Source organism: Scyliorhinus torazame, chromosome 21 (assembly GCF_047496885.1).
Source record: "Scyliorhinus torazame isolate Kashiwa2021f chromosome 21, sScyTor2.1, whole genome shotgun sequence".
In the NCBI taxonomy this organism is placed as follows: Eukaryota; Metazoa; Chordata; class Chondrichthyes; order Carcharhiniformes; family Scyliorhinidae; genus Scyliorhinus; species Scyliorhinus torazame.
Genome location: NC_092727.1, coordinates 35,487,238 through 35,503,949, shown reverse-complemented (window position 1 = coordinate 35,503,949; position 16,712 = coordinate 35,487,238). Strand labels below are relative to the sequence as shown.

The 16,712-nt window shown below is 45.9% G+C and overlaps 1 protein-coding gene across 4 annotated transcripts in view; it reads left to right on the top strand.

The window, feature by feature from the left end:
* The first annotated feature begins 526 nt into the window (after positions 1–526).
* The window catches only part of LOC140398253 (sialic acid-binding Ig-like lectin 13), a 79,845-nt gene continuing 63,659 nt past the window's right edge, over positions 527–16,712 (top strand). For all 4 annotated transcript variants that reach the window (XM_072486698.1, XM_072486697.1, XM_072486695.1 and 1 more), the window contains exons 1-3: positions 527–711; positions 1,203–1,547; positions 11,030–11,332. In XM_072486698.1, coding sequence (XP_072342799.1) covers positions 663–711; positions 1,203–1,547; positions 11,030–11,332 — 697 coding nt within the window. In that variant the 5' untranslated portion in view covers positions 527–662. The remainder of the gene's footprint in view (positions 712–1,202; positions 1,548–11,029; positions 11,333–16,712) is intronic.

Sequence of the window (16,712 nt, the reverse complement as noted above, 5' to 3'; positions counted from 1 at the left end):
AGCACGGTAGCACAAGTGGCTAGCAATGTGGCTTCACAGCGCCAGGGTCCCAGGTTCGATTCCCCGCTGGGTTACTGTCTGTGCGGAGTCTGCATGTTCTCCCCATGTCTGCGTGGGTTTCCTCCGGGTGCTCCGGTTTCCTCCCGCAGTCCAAAGACATGCAGGTTAGGTGGATTGGCCATGCTAAATTACCCTTACTGTCCAAAGAAAAAAGGTTGAGGGGTTATTGGGATAAGGTGGAAGTGAGGGCTTAAGTGGGTCGGTGCAGACTCGATGGGCCGAATGGCCTCCTTCTGCACTGTCTGTTCTATGTTCTGTGAGTGTTAACGCGGCATTGAAGTAGCAAACAGCGTTCAGTGCCCTGGATCTGCTGCTGTGGAACAAAAAGGTGATGGCGGGATTCGTTAATTTTCCTTCACAAAGGTCGCTGCCGACGTAAGGCTCTGACAGAACCGTTGCCAAACCCTTCTTTCTTCGCTTCCCACGTAACTTCCTTCCTTACGGTAGCAGAAACCCATGGCATTTCAGTTTCTGCCGGTTACGGGGTGAAATGCAGGTTAATTGCCGGGCGGAGCGTCCGCATTGATGTCTGAAACACACACAACCGCTCCCGAGTCTAAAGAGTTTAAACAGCTTTGGGAACGTTTCAGAAACACTGAAAGATGCAACTCTTACTGAAGCTGCTTTTGATTTTACAAACAGGGGCTCAAGGTAAGACACTGTGTGCAGGAGAGTTGCCCGGGTGCTGGGTTGAGAGTCTTTGAGACATTTGATGCCCTTTTTAGACGATTTCAGCATTTTTCACAGTGTCGAGTTGCAGAGAGAGTGTGGCTTGTATCTTTTCTATTTCGGTTGAGTTGACGTATTGATCGCCAATCCTCGCTGTGATTCGGGTGGGATTATTTAAAATTGGGTCGATCTTCAGTAAAAAGGGGCTCATTCATTGCACCGCGCTCATTCACACTGAGATCTCTAGGTTATTATGGTGACATCCGTTTGATTTTACAAAATAAATGCCTAAATTGCTGCAGAATACCAGGTCACAAACTGTTGCATAGTTTAGAATTAAGTTTGAGAAGTTTTTTTTTACATTAGATCCAATTAGAAAGTTGTTTAAATTGAGTTTTTAATATTTCCAATTTCTGTTGAAAAAAATGACCAACTGATCTCAAAATGATGACAGAGCTTTTTTATTCCATCAGGTGTCCAAAACATCGGGGAAGTGAGTCAGCTGCACCTGGTCAGTGTGCTGAGAGGAGAGTCAGTCACAATAAACTGTACATTCATTTATAATGGGACTCATGTTAACTGGATCCATACAAACTGGTACAGGAACACTTGGGGATCCAACTATTCCTATGAAGTGAACAAACAGACCTGTATTCCTGACGTTACTCTGGGTGGTTTGAGCCACTGTGTTGCTTCACTGAAAATTGAAAATGTTTCTTTTGATCAGTCTGATTCAAATTATATCTGTGTGGCGAAGATGCCACTTACCAACCCGCCAATAGAAAGAAGAGGACAAGGAACACGGATACAGATTTATGGTAAAGTATTTGCCTATCATGTAATAAGCAGAAAGACATTGATATTTTAAAGATTTACTGTAGAGTCTGTATTAATAATTGATACAACATCGGCACCAAACCATAGATATAATCAATAATTATTCATAAACACACTCCATGTCAGACCAGGTTGTTCAAGCAAATTGTGTTGTTACCTCGAAGAATACAAATGAATCAGTGTTGGTGTTTTGAATGATGTTCTCTGAACTGGGTTTGTGATCACCTGCCACTATAGAGTCTGATGAAGTAGGAAGGCCATCACTAAAACAAATCACTGGATAAAAGCAAATTACTGCGGATGCTGGAATCTGAAACGAAAGAGACAATGCTGGAAAATCTCAGCAAGTCTGGCAGCATCTGTAGGGCGAGAAAAGAGATAATGTTTCGAGTCCGATGACTCTTTGTCAAAGCTTTGACAAAGAGTCATCGGACTCGAAACGTTAGCTCTTTTCTCTCCCTATAGATGCTGCCGGACTTGCTGAGATTTTCCAGCATTTTCTCTTTCGACTAAAACAAATCTCTTCCATTTTCATTGTGTATTACATTCATACCACAAGATATTAGCTAGTTTTACAATTGTCCAAACATAACTCTTTTTATACCTTTTTAAACCTGTTAACTGCATGCTCATGAGTTCATGAGTTCCAATTAATATTCTGAATACCTAAAGCAGGCAGCGTGGTGGTACACTGACTAATACTGTCTCTTCAGTGGCAGGTACCCGGGTTAGATTCTGACCTTGGGTGACTGTGTGGAATTTGCTTGTTCTCTGCATGGGTTTCCTTCGAGTGCTCCGGATTCCAACCACAGTCCAATGATGTACAGGTTAGGTGGATTGGCCATGCTAAATTGCCCCTTAGTGTCCAAAGGTTAGGTGGGGTTATGAGGATTGGCAGGGGATTGGGCCTAGATTGCGTTCTGTTTCAGAGGGTTAGTGCAGACTTGATGATCTCCTTCTGCTCTGATTCTATGATTGTTTTCATTATTACATATAGGTTGTGTTAAAAGACTGAAACCACTCCAGTCTGTAAGTTGCAGTAACTGAGACTTGATTCAGAAGCATACTTGAGAGACACAGCCCTGCTCGTCCAGAATGTCTGCCTGATATAAAGGCAGTATAACATAGTTATATCTTTTGCTTATGGAAAAACGGGAGGTCTCACACACACATCAATAAAGAAGTTACACATTGCTGCCTCATGGCGCTGAGGTCCCAGGTTCGATCACTGCTCTGGGTCACTGTCCGTGTGGAGTTTGCACATTCTCCCCGTGTTTGCGTGGGTTTCGCAACCCAAAGATGTGCAGGGTGGGTGAATTGGCCACGCTAAATTGCCCCTTAATTGGAAAAAATGAATTGGGTAATTGGGTACTCTAAATTTGAATAAATAAATAAATAATGGGCGGGATTCTCCTGTCCGGGGACTAAGTCCCCACGCCGGCGGGAAAACCGGCGGGAAACACTCCGGCATCAACAGCCCCCGAAAGTGCGATTCTCTGTACTTCCGGGGGCTAGGTGGACGCCGGAGGGGTTGGCGCGTGCCAGCCGGCGCTGAAGAGACTGCGCGAGTTAGCGCATGCGCCGAAGGGCTGGCATGATCTCGCGCATGCGCGGAACCGCCGCCGTGGTTCCGTGCATGTGCAGACCGGCCGATGTATTCTGGCGCATGCGCAGAATTGTCTTCTCCGCGCCGGCCATGGCGGAGCCCTACAAGGGCCGGTGCGGAAGGAAGGGGTGGGCCCCGATCGCAGGCCAGGACACGGATCCCCCCGCGCCCCCCCCCGAGGACCGCACCAGCCGACTTACCTGCCAGGTCCCGCCGTGTGGGACCATGTCTAATCCACTCTGGCGGGACTGGCCAAAAACGGACGGCTGGCTGACTCATCGGAGCCTAGAGAACTGCCGGGGGGCCGCTGCCAACGGCCCCAACCGGTGTGGCGTGGACCCCACCCCCGCCCGAAAACCGGCACCGGAGAATACGGCAGCCGATGTCGGGGTGGCGGGGCGGGATTCGCACCGCCCCCCGGGGATTCTCCGTACCGACGGGGGGAGCCGGAGAATCCCGCTGTGAAGTTACAGAGCTTACACAGATGTCCTCTTATCTCTTTAGTGTGGCCTTACTGATTCACAGCAGGGATAACTTCCTGTCTGCTTTACAATTGCCTTAATGCATTATTTTGGCTAGCTAGCTCGTTTACAATTGTTCAAACATAACTGTTAAGATTACTGGATTATTATACTTTTAAACGTGTTAATGCCATGCTTAATTTGTTTTGCAAGTCTTTGTTCATTAGTTCCAATTAATAATCTAAATACGCAAAGTGGGTGGCACAGTGGTTAGCACTGCTGCCTCATAGCACCTTTCATGTCTGAAAGGCTCTCATACCTGACTTTAAAACTATTATTATTCAAACTACATTCCCCTATTTTTAAAGGTGTAAATGTAAATGTATGTCTTAATATGAGATTCAATATTGAATGATTTCAATTGCCCCACTTCAATATATGACCGTAATATAAAATCAATAATCCAAATATAAGCTGAAAACACTGGAAATACACAGCAGGTCAGACAGCATCACGAAAGGGAAAGTCAGGTTAATGTTTTAGTTCAAAAATATTACATACAATCAAAAAACTACAATGAAATTCGACAAATGCGTGATAATTTTTTTAATGCATTTCTTAAAGCATGTCTCTTTGTGAAGCTTGTGATCACCCGTCCTAGTCGCTCCTTATGAGTGTGTTGAGTGTCAAATATTGTCCAATGATGCTCTATGACCTGCATGGGAGAGTAAACTGTCTTAGTTGTGTTTTATAATGCATTGTAAAAGTCCCTGTTGAATTCAGTGAATGAAAAATTATTGGCACTGGTTCCACAATATTTTGAGGCTGTCATTGTGGAGAGGAAGCCTCATCACAGATTGGCCAGTGGCCACAGCTTTGGTCATCTTTCACTTGTGTACCCAGAGGGAAGGTGCGTGATAAGATAAAAGATTGGGGGTTCAACCTCTATTATGCCTTCAGAAGCCTGTGTACATTCATCAGTTGGTATTTGGCCTAAATAGACTGTCAACTGGGACATTCCTGACAGCACACTGGCCTGAATAAGCTAATTAAGGGACTTAATTGGCTATTTGCCACATTCAGGTGATTTGCAGTGACTGATCCTAAACGAGCATTTTTAAAAATGGCCCTGAGGCAGAATTGACATACCTGTTAGTGGAAGGAAATTGTGGGCCTGGCTGCCTCTGGTACCACCTATATGGCCATTAAAAAATATGGCCCATCCCTTTATGAAACTGATCATTATTTGTGTGTTATAGAGTTGATGTTAAAAGAAGCTATTTAACAGATAGTTAGTAAATCCATAAGTATCTTGTATCAAAAAATACTCGCTCCAGCTTTAAATAATATCTACATATACACACTGGATTTATTTTATGGTAAACTGAGTGCTGAATTTGGTGCTTTTTGAGTGCGATAGTGAGAGTTTGGTGACCGAGGGAGTATAAGGCTTCATTTTTATCTAAAGTTTAGTCTTTCTTTTATTTAGTTAATTAACTTAAAAGTTGCTGTTTGGTTTCGAAGAAGGTGAATTTTCAATCAGCTTTAAACAGGCTTCTACTTCTAGGCACTTGCAGCTGGAGCTTGTTAATTAGTTAATTGGATTAGGCCAGTTTTTCAGAGGCTAGATTCACAGTATAAGAGTGATCCCCCACAGTGCAGACTTTGTTTGCACTGAGTGCTGAATTTGGTGCTTTTTGAGTGCGATAGTGAGAGTTTGGTGACCGAGGGAGTGCTGAATTTGGTGCTTTTTGAGTGCGATAGTGAGAGTTTGGTGACCGAGGGAGTGCTGAATTTGGTGCTTTTTGAGTGCGATAGTGAGAGTTTGGTGACCGAGGGAGTGCTGAATTTGGTGCTTTTTGAGTGCGATAGTGAGAGTTTGGTGACCGAGGGAGTGCTGAATTTGGTGCTTTTTGAGTGCGATAGTGAGAATTTGGTGACCGAGGGAGTGCTGAATTTGGTGCTTTTTGAGTGCGATAGTGAGAGTTTGGTGACCGAGGGAGTGCTGAATTTGGTGCTTTTTGAGTGCGATAGTGAGAGTTTGGTGACCGAGGGAGTGCTGAATTTGGTGCTTTTTGAGTGCGATAGTGAGAGTTTGGTGACCGAGGGAGTGCTGAATTTGGTGCTTTTTGAGTGCGATAGTGAGAGTTTGGTGACCGAGGGAGTGCTGAATTTGGTGCTTTTTGAGTGCGATAGTGAGAGTTTGGTGACCGAGGGAGTTAGGTGAGGAGGGAGTAAGGTGCTCCTTTCATTTTGTTTCCGACATTTCCGCAAAGAGTGCGAAGAGAGCCAGGAGTTTACAGGAAATGTAGCTGACTGGGAGCAGAGTCGGAGGGCGGAGCTCTAGTTAGTCCACACACCAGCTATATTCTGTCAGGTAAGAGGGGATGGAGGCTAGGCCAGTTACATGCTCCTCCTGTAGGATATGGGTGGTGAGGGATACCACCGGTGTCCCCACTGACTATACCTGCGGGAAGTGCACCCAACTTCAGCTCCTCAAAGACCGTGTTAGGGAACTGGAGCTGAAGCTGGATGAACTTCGGATCATCCGGGAGGCAGAGGGGGTGATTGAGAAGAGTTACAGGGAGGTAACCACACCCAAGCTGCAGGACAAGAATAGCTGGGTTACAGTCAGGGGGAAAAAAACAAACAGGCAGACAGTGCAGGGATCCCTCGTGGCCGTTCCCCTTCAAAACAAGTATACCGTTTTGGATGCTGTTGGGGGGGATGACCTACCGGGGGAAGGCCCTAGCGGTCAGGTCTCTGGCACGGAGTCTGGCTCTGGGGCTCAGAAGGGTAGGGGGGAGAATAGAAAAGCAATAGTTGTAGGAGATTCAATGGTTAGGGGAATAGATAGGAGATTCTGTGGTCGCGAGCGAGACTCCCGGAAGGTATGTTGCCTCCCGGGTGCCAGGGCCAGGGATGTCTCGGATCGTGTCTTCAGGATCCTTAAGGGGGAGGGTGAGCAGCCAGAAGTCGTGGTGCACATTGGTACCAACGACATAGGTAGGAAAAGGGGTGTGGAGGTAATAAACAAGTTTAGGGAGTTAGGCTGGAAGTTGAAAGCCAGGACAGACAGAGTTGTCATCTCTGGTTTGTTGCCGGTGCCACGTGATAGCGAGGCTAGGAATAGGGAGAGAGTGCAGTTGAACACGTGGCTGCAGGAATGGTGTAGGAGGGAGGGCTTCAGGTATTTGGATAATTGGAGCGCATTCTGGGGAAGGTGGGACCTGTACAAGCAGGACGGGTTGCATCTGAACCAGAGGGGCACCAATATCCTGGGAGGGAGGTTTGCTAGTACTCTTCGGGAGGGTTTAAACTAATTTGGCAGGGGAATGGGAACCGGATTTGTAGTCCAGCAACTAAGGTAGCCGATATTCAGGACATGTAAAGAGGCAGTGGGGAAGGGAACACTGACAAAGGAGAGTATTTGCAGGCACGGAGATGGGTTGAAGTGTGTATACTTCAACGCAAGAAGCATCAGGAATAAGGTGGGTGAACTTAAGGCATGGATCGGTACTTGGGACTACGATGTGGTGGCCATCACGGAAACTTGGATAGAAGAGGGGCAGAAATGGTTGTTGGAGGTCCCTGGTTATAGATGTTTCAATACGATTAGGGAGGGTGGTAAAAGAGGTGGGGGGGTGGCATTATTAATTAGAGATAGTATAACAGCTGCAGAAAGGCAGTTCGAGGAGTATCACCCTATTGAGGTAGTATGGGTTGAAGTCAGAAATAGGAAAGGAGCAGTCACCTTGTTAGGAGTTTTCTATAGGCCCCCCAATAGTAACAGAGATGAGGAGGAACAGATTGGGAAACAGATTTTGGAAAGGTGCAGAAGTCATAGGGTAGTAGTCATGGGCGACTTTAACTTCCCAAATATTGAGTGGAAACTCTTTAGATCAAATAGTTTGGATGGGGTGGTGTTTGTGCAGTGTGTCCAGGAAGCTTTTCTAACACAGTATGTAGATTGTCCGACCAGAGGAGGGGCAATATTGGATTTAGTACTGGGTAATGAACCAGGGCAAGTGATAGATTTGTTAGTGGGGGAGCATTTTGGAGATAGTGACCACAATTCTGTGACTTTCACTTTAGTAATGGAGAGGGATAGGTACGTGCAACAGGGCAACGTTTACAATTGGGGGAAGGGTAAATACGATGTTGTCAGACAAGAATTGAAGTGCATAAGTTGGGAACATAGGCTGGCAGGGAAGGACACAAGTGAAATGTGGAACTTGTTCAAGGAACAGGTGCTACGTGTCCTTGATATGTATGTCCCTGTCAGGCAGGGAAGAGATGGTCGAGTGAGGGAACCATGGTTGACAAGAGAGGTTGAATGTCTTGTTAAGAGGAAAAAGGTGACTTATGTAAGGCTGAGGAAACAAGGTTCAGACAGGGCATTGGAGGGATACAAGATAGCCAGGAGGGAACTGAAGAAAGGGATTAGGAGAGCTAAGAGAGGGCATGAACAATCTTTGGCGGGTAGGATCAAGGAAAACCCCAAGGCCTTTTACACATATGTGAGAAATATGAGAATGACTAGAGCGAGGGTAGGTCCGATCAAGGACAGTAGCGGGAGATTGTGTCTTGAGTCTGAAGAGATAGGAGAGGTCTTGAACGAGTACTTTTCTTCTGTATTTACAAATGAGAGGGGCGATATTGTTGGAGAGGACAGTGTGAAACAGATTGGTAAGCTCGAGGAAATACTTGTCAGGAAGGAAGATGTGTTGGGCATTTTGAAAAACTTGAGGATAGACAAGTCCCCCGGGCCTGACGGGATATATCCAAGGATTCTATGGGAAGCAAGAGATGAAATTGCAGAGCCGTTGGCAATGATCTTTTCGTCCTCGCTGTCAACAGGGGTGGTACCAGGGGATTGGAGAGTGGCGAATGTCGTGCCCCTGTTCAAAAAAGGAACTAGGGATAACCCTGGGAATTACAGGCCAGTTAGTCTTACTTCGGTGGTAGGCAAAGTAATGGAAAGGGTACTGAAGGATAGGATTTCTGAGCATCTGGAAAGACACTGCTTGATTAGGGATAGTCAGCACGGATTTGTGAGGGGTAGGTCTTGCCTTACAAATCTTATTGAATTCTTTGAGGAGGTGACCAAGCATGTGGATGAAGGTAAAGCAGTGGATGTAGTGTACATGGATTTTAGTAAGGCATTTGATAAAGTTCCCCATGGTAGGCTTCTGCAGAAAGTAAGGAGGCATGGGATAGTGGGAGATTTGGCCAGTTGGATAACGAACTGGCTAACCGATAGAAGTCAGAGAGTGGTGGTGGATGGCAAATATTCAGCCTGGATCCCAGTTACCAGTGGCGTACCGCAGGGATCAGTTCTGGGTCCTCTGCTGTTTGTGATTTTCATTAATGACTTGGATGAGGGAGTTGAAGGGTGGGTCAGTAAATTTGCAGACGATACGAAGATTGGTGGAGTTGTGGATAGTAAGGAGGGCTGTTGTCGGCTGCAAAGAGACATAGATAGGATGCAGAGCTGGGCTGAGAAGTGGCAGATGGAGTTTAACCCTGAAAAGTGTGAAGTTGTCCATTTTGGAAGGACAAATATGAATGTGGAATATAGGGTTAACGGTAGAGTTCTTGGCAATGTGGAGGAGCAGAGAGATCTTGGGGTCTATGTTCATACATCTTTGAAAGTTGCCACTCAAGTGGATAGAGCTGTGAAGAAGGCCTATGGTGTGCTCGCGTTCATTAACAGAGGGATTGAATTTAAGAGCCGTGAGGTGATGATGCAGCTGTACAAAACTTTGGTAAGGCCACATTTGGAGTACTGTGTACAGTTCTGGTCGCCTCATTTTAGGAAGGATGTGGAAGCTCTGGAAAAGGTGCAAAGAAGATTTACCAGGATGTTGCCTGGAATCGAGAGTAGGTCTTACGAGGAAAGGTTGAGGGTGCTAGACCTTTTCTCATTAGAGCGGAGAAGGATGAGGGGCGACTTGATAGAGGTTTATAAGATGATCAGGGGAATAGATAGAGTAGACAGTCAGAGACTTTTTCCCCGGGTGGAACACACCATTACAAGGGGACATAAATTTAAGGTGAAAGGTGGAAGGTATAGGAGGGATATCAGAGGTAGGTTCTTTACCCAGAGAGTAGTGGGGGCATGGAATGCACTGCCTGTGGAAGTAGTTGAGTCGGAAACATTAGGGACCTTCAAGCAGCTATTGGTAGGTACATGGATTACGGTAAAATGATATAGTGTAGATTTATTTGTTCTTAAGGGCAGCACGGTAGCATTGTGGATAGCGCAATTGCTTCACAGCTCCATGGTCCCAGGTTCGATTCCGGCTTGGGTCATTGTCTGTGCGGAGTCTGCACGTCCTCCCCGTGTCTGCGTGGGTTTCCTCCGGGTGCACCGGTTTCCTCCCACAGTCCAAAGATGTGCGGGTTAGGTGAATTGGCCAATGATAAATTGCCCTTAATGTCCAAATTGCCCTTGGTGTTGGGTGGAGGTGTTGAGTTTGGGTATGGTGCTCTTTCCAAGAGCCGGTGCAGACTCAAAGGGCCGAATGGCCTCCTTCTGCACTGTAAATTCAATGATAATCTATGATTAATCTAGGACAAAGGTTCGGCACAACATCGTGGGCCGAAGGGCCTGTTCTGTGCTGTATTTTCTATGTTCTATGTTAAACAATAACTAATAGGAGGTGAATGCTACTGGATTTCCAGTCCTGTCATTAAAGTTGAAGGCTGCTGAAAACTGAAGAGCCATAATTTTCCAAAATCAAGTCACATCAAAAGGGCACGGCAGGCAACATGTGTTTCACTAGAAAATTGCAAATTACATGTAGTTTCTGCCCTGTGATATTAAAGAGTGGGAGCCTGTGGCAGAATCCGGAAGTTTTCCAATTAGCTTCCTGTTGTATTGGGCTCTAAAATTTGCCAAAGGCTTTTGGGAATTACTGTGCATGTGCCCATTGTTGATGTAATTGGAGCGGAACTACAGAATGTTACATTTGCGGAATTGCGCACAAAATAACTGTTCTCCAAGTAAGCATGAAGTAATGTAACGAAAGGTGACAGGCATATTGCAAGTAACTTATATTAACATGGTGTTAGTCAGAGAGGAATCCCACTATACGCTGATCAACACATACACATAGAAGACAAGCTTCTGCTGCCATTAATCCATCATTAAATTACCTACTAGTGTCATTTATGTTCCCCAGTAGGCAAAGTAACGCATAGAACTATGGTATGTGAGGTACTTTGATCAGATATTTGTTATTTAAAAATTACAATATAAAATCCTGATTGAACAGCGATTTAGAGGGACGCGAGTGTAATTCTCATGTATTTTGTTCCTTAATTCCTTTAACGAGTGATGTGTCTCAATTTTTCCAAAGTGACAAATTATGTTTTCTCCTTTCTCTCTCAGGACCCCCTGAAATCTCCACTGTGGATAGTCCTTTGATAGCTGGACATAAGTCCCACCTGGCCTGCTCTGTCAAGGGATTGTACTCTGAGAATATCTCCTTTATCTGGACATGCCATGGAGCAAACAGCTTCACAAACATCACAACACCATCTTCAAAAAGAACAGTGAATGGCACATCTGTCACCAGCAGCCAGCTTGAGATCATCCCTAAAACAGCTGACCATGGAACTGTCTGTACATGTCAGATAAACCATGTGACTTTCAGACAGCCAGTGGCAACTGAGATCAAACTACATGTTATGTGTGAGTGTGGATCTTTAACATTTTAACTACTTTGTAGCATTCTCTGTAATACTATTTCTTACGTTAACTTTGGACCCCCTCTTATTCTTTTCTCCCCATTTGCTGTTTACAATCAGGGTATATGTATCTGTTGAATGCCTATCTAACCCGAATTTCATATGAACATAGGGGCCTTAATTCTCTACTTCCCACTGCTGGCAGCGAGAATTGCGATCGGGTGGAAAATTTGCGATTTGCGTCCGGCACTAATTCCGACGCTATGCTCCAATCTCCCACTGGCAGTGTTATTGAAGGTAGCCATGATGTGGAGATGCCGGCGTTGGACTGGAGTGAGCACAGTACGAAGTCTTACAACACCAGGTTAAAGTCCAACAGGTTTGTTTTGATGTCACTAGCTTTCGGAGCGCTGCTCCTTCCTCAGGTGAATGAAGAGGTATATCCTTCCTCAGGTTCACCTGAGGAAGGAGCAGTGCTCCGAAAGCTAGTGACATCAAAACAAACCTGTTGGACTTCAACCTGGTGTTGTAAGACTTCGTACAGTGTTATTGAAGTTTGTGCCTTGCACCGGCGGGTCCATGCAAAGCCGTCATTTACATGATTTAAATCTCATTAGCGGGTGACACCCTCTATGCAACAACCCTCCAGGTGAAGGTTACATGGAAGCGCAAATTAGTTGAAGTATTTACAAGCAGGGCCTGGGCACCATGGCTGTTGAGGGGGAGCATGTGGCTAAAAGAATTCTCAGAAATTGTTGGGCTTGCTGGAGAGGGTGGAGGGTGTGGTGTAGCGGGGAATATCTCGGTGTCAAGTCCGTGGATCTGGATGTCCCCTTCAGGATCAGGCTGGCCTGGCTCAGGCCGCCATTGCTGCAGCATGTGATGTTTAAATGCACCCCTTTGATGCTCCTTATAGACTCCTGGCTGTTCACACTGCTGACTATCTACTACTCACTGTGTCCTATAAATGCTCAGAGTGCCTCTGGTGATATGGGAGCTCATCCAGGGCGTTTCCTGTCAACCGGCAGCCCTCATACTCCAGTGGCATTATCAGGAGGATGAGCTTGGTCATGCTTAATCACTGGTCCACTAGGTGTTGGCAGTCCTTGGTGCACTCCTCTGCTATGCGAGTCCTGGTCCCATTATTTCTATCTCCCTTTTCTGTTTCTCTTTCCTTTACCGCTTTTGGGTCCTTTTCACCTGTCTCCCACCCTTCCTGATATTCGGTCATAGCTCCTTTCATTTCTCTCCTCTTGGATACTTTATTCATCCAAATCCCATTCACCATTCCTCAATCCTCATGCTCTCCCAGGCTTCACTCCTTCTGAGACAAACCCATAGCTGCCCTCCTTGCCTTTCAATAATCTCTGTGGGGCTTATCAAGACTCATGATTGCCTCTGAATGAACAACAAACCCAATTCTGTTCTCTTTGTCTGTCTTCTCACCCATGCACCTTTTTGAGGGCTAATGCTCACACCCTTTTTCCTGTCCTGCTCACTCTTCCTCTATTGACTTTTCAACTCTTCCAACAGATCAATTATCATTGTCCCTCTCCACAGGCCCTCTCCACAACTTCCTCCAAAATTATTTGTGAACAAGACCCTTTCTCTCCATGGCCATGTTGTCCACATTGCATTGACCTCATGACCCTGATGGAAATTTGGATAATACCTTGCCCCTTGCAGAACATGACAGTGTGGTCCTTATCACCAATCCCACTCTGGCCGGTTCACTCACGTCTCCAGTACCTTTTGCTCTATCATTTTATTCTACTCTCATACATCTTCTTTAAAACCTTCCCAATCTACCACCCTCTAAAGCTCCACTCCTTTCCTTCTTCAACATTTGCAATGAATCTCTCCTCATCATCATTCAATCCTCGTCATGTTAATCCACCTTGCCCTTACTCCTTTGACAAAGAGTCATCCAGACTCAAAACGTTTGCTCCCTTTTCTCTCCACAGATGCTGTCAGACCTGCTGAGATTGTCCAGTATTTTCTGTTTTGGTGCCCTTACTCCTCTGAGTTTTCTGCTCCTGTCCTCACTTGATTTCTTCCATATATTCACTCCATTCCATAATCACAGACACCAGCTTAATCTTGTCATCTCAGGCAGCCTTCCTGTTCCCTCAATCCACACGTCACTCTAATCACTTCCATGTATCCCACACAACTTGCATCTTCTTCCCCCTTCTAACCGCACTTGCTTCTGTGTCCCCTTGTGGAACAAAAATCATCTAAGTCACTACAATGGCATTTTCAAACCATCCAGCCTTTGTCCCTGTATTAGCCACACTACTTCTGCGACAGTAGATCTGATCGATCACATCCTCAACTATATCTTTGATGCCCTTGTTCACAGTTGCCACTTCCATTTTTGTTGACCCCCCTAGTACAGTGACTCAGTGCTTCAAGCCCAACAGGCACAGGCACAAATGTATATGTTGCACAAGTGGTTCCTCCATTCATTGATAATTCTGATAACATTTCCTGTCTTTGCCTCATCTCATCTGCTACCGAAACCCTCATTCTTTTGTTTCCTTCAGACTCCATTAGTCTAATGCTGTCCTGGCCTGCCAGCTTCTCACTTTTCACCTAGATTCACAGAATAAAAGTGATCCCCTACAGTGCAGACTTTGTTTGCACTGAGTGCTGAATTTGGTGCATTTTGAGTGCTATAGTAAGAGTTTGGTGACCGAGGGAGTATAAGGCTTCATTTTTATCTAAAGTTTAGTCTTTCTTTTATTTAGTTAATTAACTTAAAAGTTGCTGTTTGGTTTCGAAGAAGGTGAATTTTCAATCAGCTTTAAACAAGCTTCTACTTGTAGGCACTTGCAGCTGGAGCTTGTTAATTAGTTAATTGGATTAGGCCAGTTTTCAGAGGCTAGATTCACAGTATAAAAGTGATCCCCTACAGTGCAGACTTTGTTTGCACTGAGTGCTGAATTTGGTGCATTTTGAGTGCTATAGTAAGAGTTTGGTGACCGAGGGAGTGCTGAAATTGGTGCATTTTGAGTGCTATAGTAAGAGTTTGGTGACCGAGGGAGTGCTGAAATTGGTGCATTTTGAGTGCTATAGTAAGAGTTTGGTGACCGAGGGAGTTAGGTGAGGAGGGAGTGAGGTTCTCCTTTCATTTTGTTTCCGACATTTCCGTAAAGAGTGAAAAGAGAGCCAGGAGTTTACAGAAAGTGTAGCTGACTGGGAGCAGAGTCAGAGGGCGGAGATCTAGTTAGTCCACAGGGCAGCTATATTCTGTCAGGTAAGAGGGGATGGAGGCTAGGCCAGTTGCATGCTCCTCCTGTAGGATGTGGGTGGTGAGGGATACCACCAGTATCCCCGCTGACTATACCTGCGGGAAGTGCACCCAACTTCAGCTCCTCAAAGACCGTGTTAGGGAACTGGAGCTGAAGCTGGATGAACTTCTGATCATCCGGGAGGCAGAGGGGGCGATTGAGAAGAGTTACAAGGAGGTAACCACACCCAAGGTACAGGACGAGAATAGCTGGGTTACAGTCAGGGGGAAAAAAACAAACAGGCAGACAGTGCAGGGATCCCTCGTGGCCGTTCCCCTTCAAAACAAGTATACCGTTTTGGATGCTGTTGGGGGGGATGACCTACCGGGGGAAGGCCCTAGCGACCAGGTCTCTGGCACTGAGTCTGGCTCTGGGGCTCATAAGGGAAGGGGGGAGAATAGAAAAGCAATAGTAGTAGGAGATTCAATGGTTAGGGGAATTGATAGGAGATTCTGTGGTCGCGAGCGAGACTCCCGGAAGGTATGTTGCCTCCTGGGTGCCAGGGCCAGGGATGTCTCGGATCGTGTCTTCAGGATCCTTAAGGGGGAGGGGGAGCAGCCAGAAGTCGTGGTGCACATTGGTTCCAACGACATAGGTAGGAAAAGGGGTGTGGAGGTAATAATCAAGTTCAGGGAGTTAGGCTGGAAGTTAAAAGCCAGGACAGACAGAGTTGTCATCTCTGGTTTGTTGCCGGTGCCACGTGATAGCGAGGCTAGGAATAGGGAGAGAGTGCAGCTGAACACGTGGCTGCAGGAATGGTGTAGGAGGGAGGGCTTCAGGTATTTGGATAATTGGAGCGCATTCTGGGGAAGGTGGGACCTGTACAAGCAGGACGGGTTGCATCTGAACCAGAGGGGCACCAATATCCTGGGAGGGAAGTTTTCTAGTACTCTTCGGGAGGGTTTAAACTAATTTGGCAGGGGAATGGCAACCGGATTTGTAGTCCAGCAACTAAGGAAGACGATATTTAGGACGCCAAAGCGTGTAATGAGGCAGTGGGTAAGGGAACACTGACAAAGGAGAGTACCTGCAGGCACGGAGATGGGTTGAAATGTGTATACTTCAACGCAAGAAGCATCAGGAATAAGGTGGGTGAACTTAAGGCATGGATTGGTACTTGGGACTACGATGTGGTGGCCATCACGGAAACTTGGATAGAAGAGGGGCAGAAATGGTTGTTGGAGGTCCCTGGTCATAGATGTTTCAATAAGATTAGGGAGGGTGGTAAAAGAGGTGGGGGGTGGCATTGTTAGTTAGAGATAGTATAACAGCTGGAGAAAGGCAGTTCGAGGAGTATCACCCTACTGAGGTAGTATGGGTTGAAGTCAGAAATAGGAAAGGAGCAGTCACCTTGTTAGGAGTTTTCTATAGGCCCCCCAATAGTAGCAGAGATGTGGAGGAACAGATTGGGAAACAGATTTTGGAAAGGTGCAGAAGTCACAGGGTAGTAGTCATGGGTGACTTTAATTTCCCAAATATTGAGTGGAAACTCTTTAGATCAAATAGTTTGGATGGGGTGGTGTTTGTGCAGTCTGTCCAGGAAGCTTTTCTAACACAGTATGTAGATTGTCTAACCAGAGGAAGGGCAATATTGGATTTAGTACTTGGTAATGAACCAGGGCAAGTGATAGATTTGTTAGTGGGGGAGCATTTTGGAGATAGTGACCACAATTCTGTGACTTTCACTTTAGTAATGGAGAGGGATAGGTGCGTGCAACTGGGCAAGGTTTACAATTGGGGGAAGGGTAAATACGATGTTGTCAGACAAGAATTGAAGTGCAGAAGTTGAGAACATAGGCTGTCAAGGAAGCACACAAGTGAAATGTGGAACTTGTTAAAGGAACAGTTACTGCGTGTCCTTGTCATGTATGTCCTTGTCAGGCAGGGAAGAGATGGTCGAGTGAGGGAACCATGGTTGACAAGAGAGGTTGAAAGTCTTGTTAAGAGGAAAAAGGAGACTTATGTAAGGCTGAGGAAACAAGGTTCAGACAGGGCATTATTGAATTCTTTGAGGAGGTGACCAAGCATGTGGATGAAGGTAAAGCAGTGGATGTAGTGTACATGGATTTTAGTAAGGCAGTTGATAAGTTT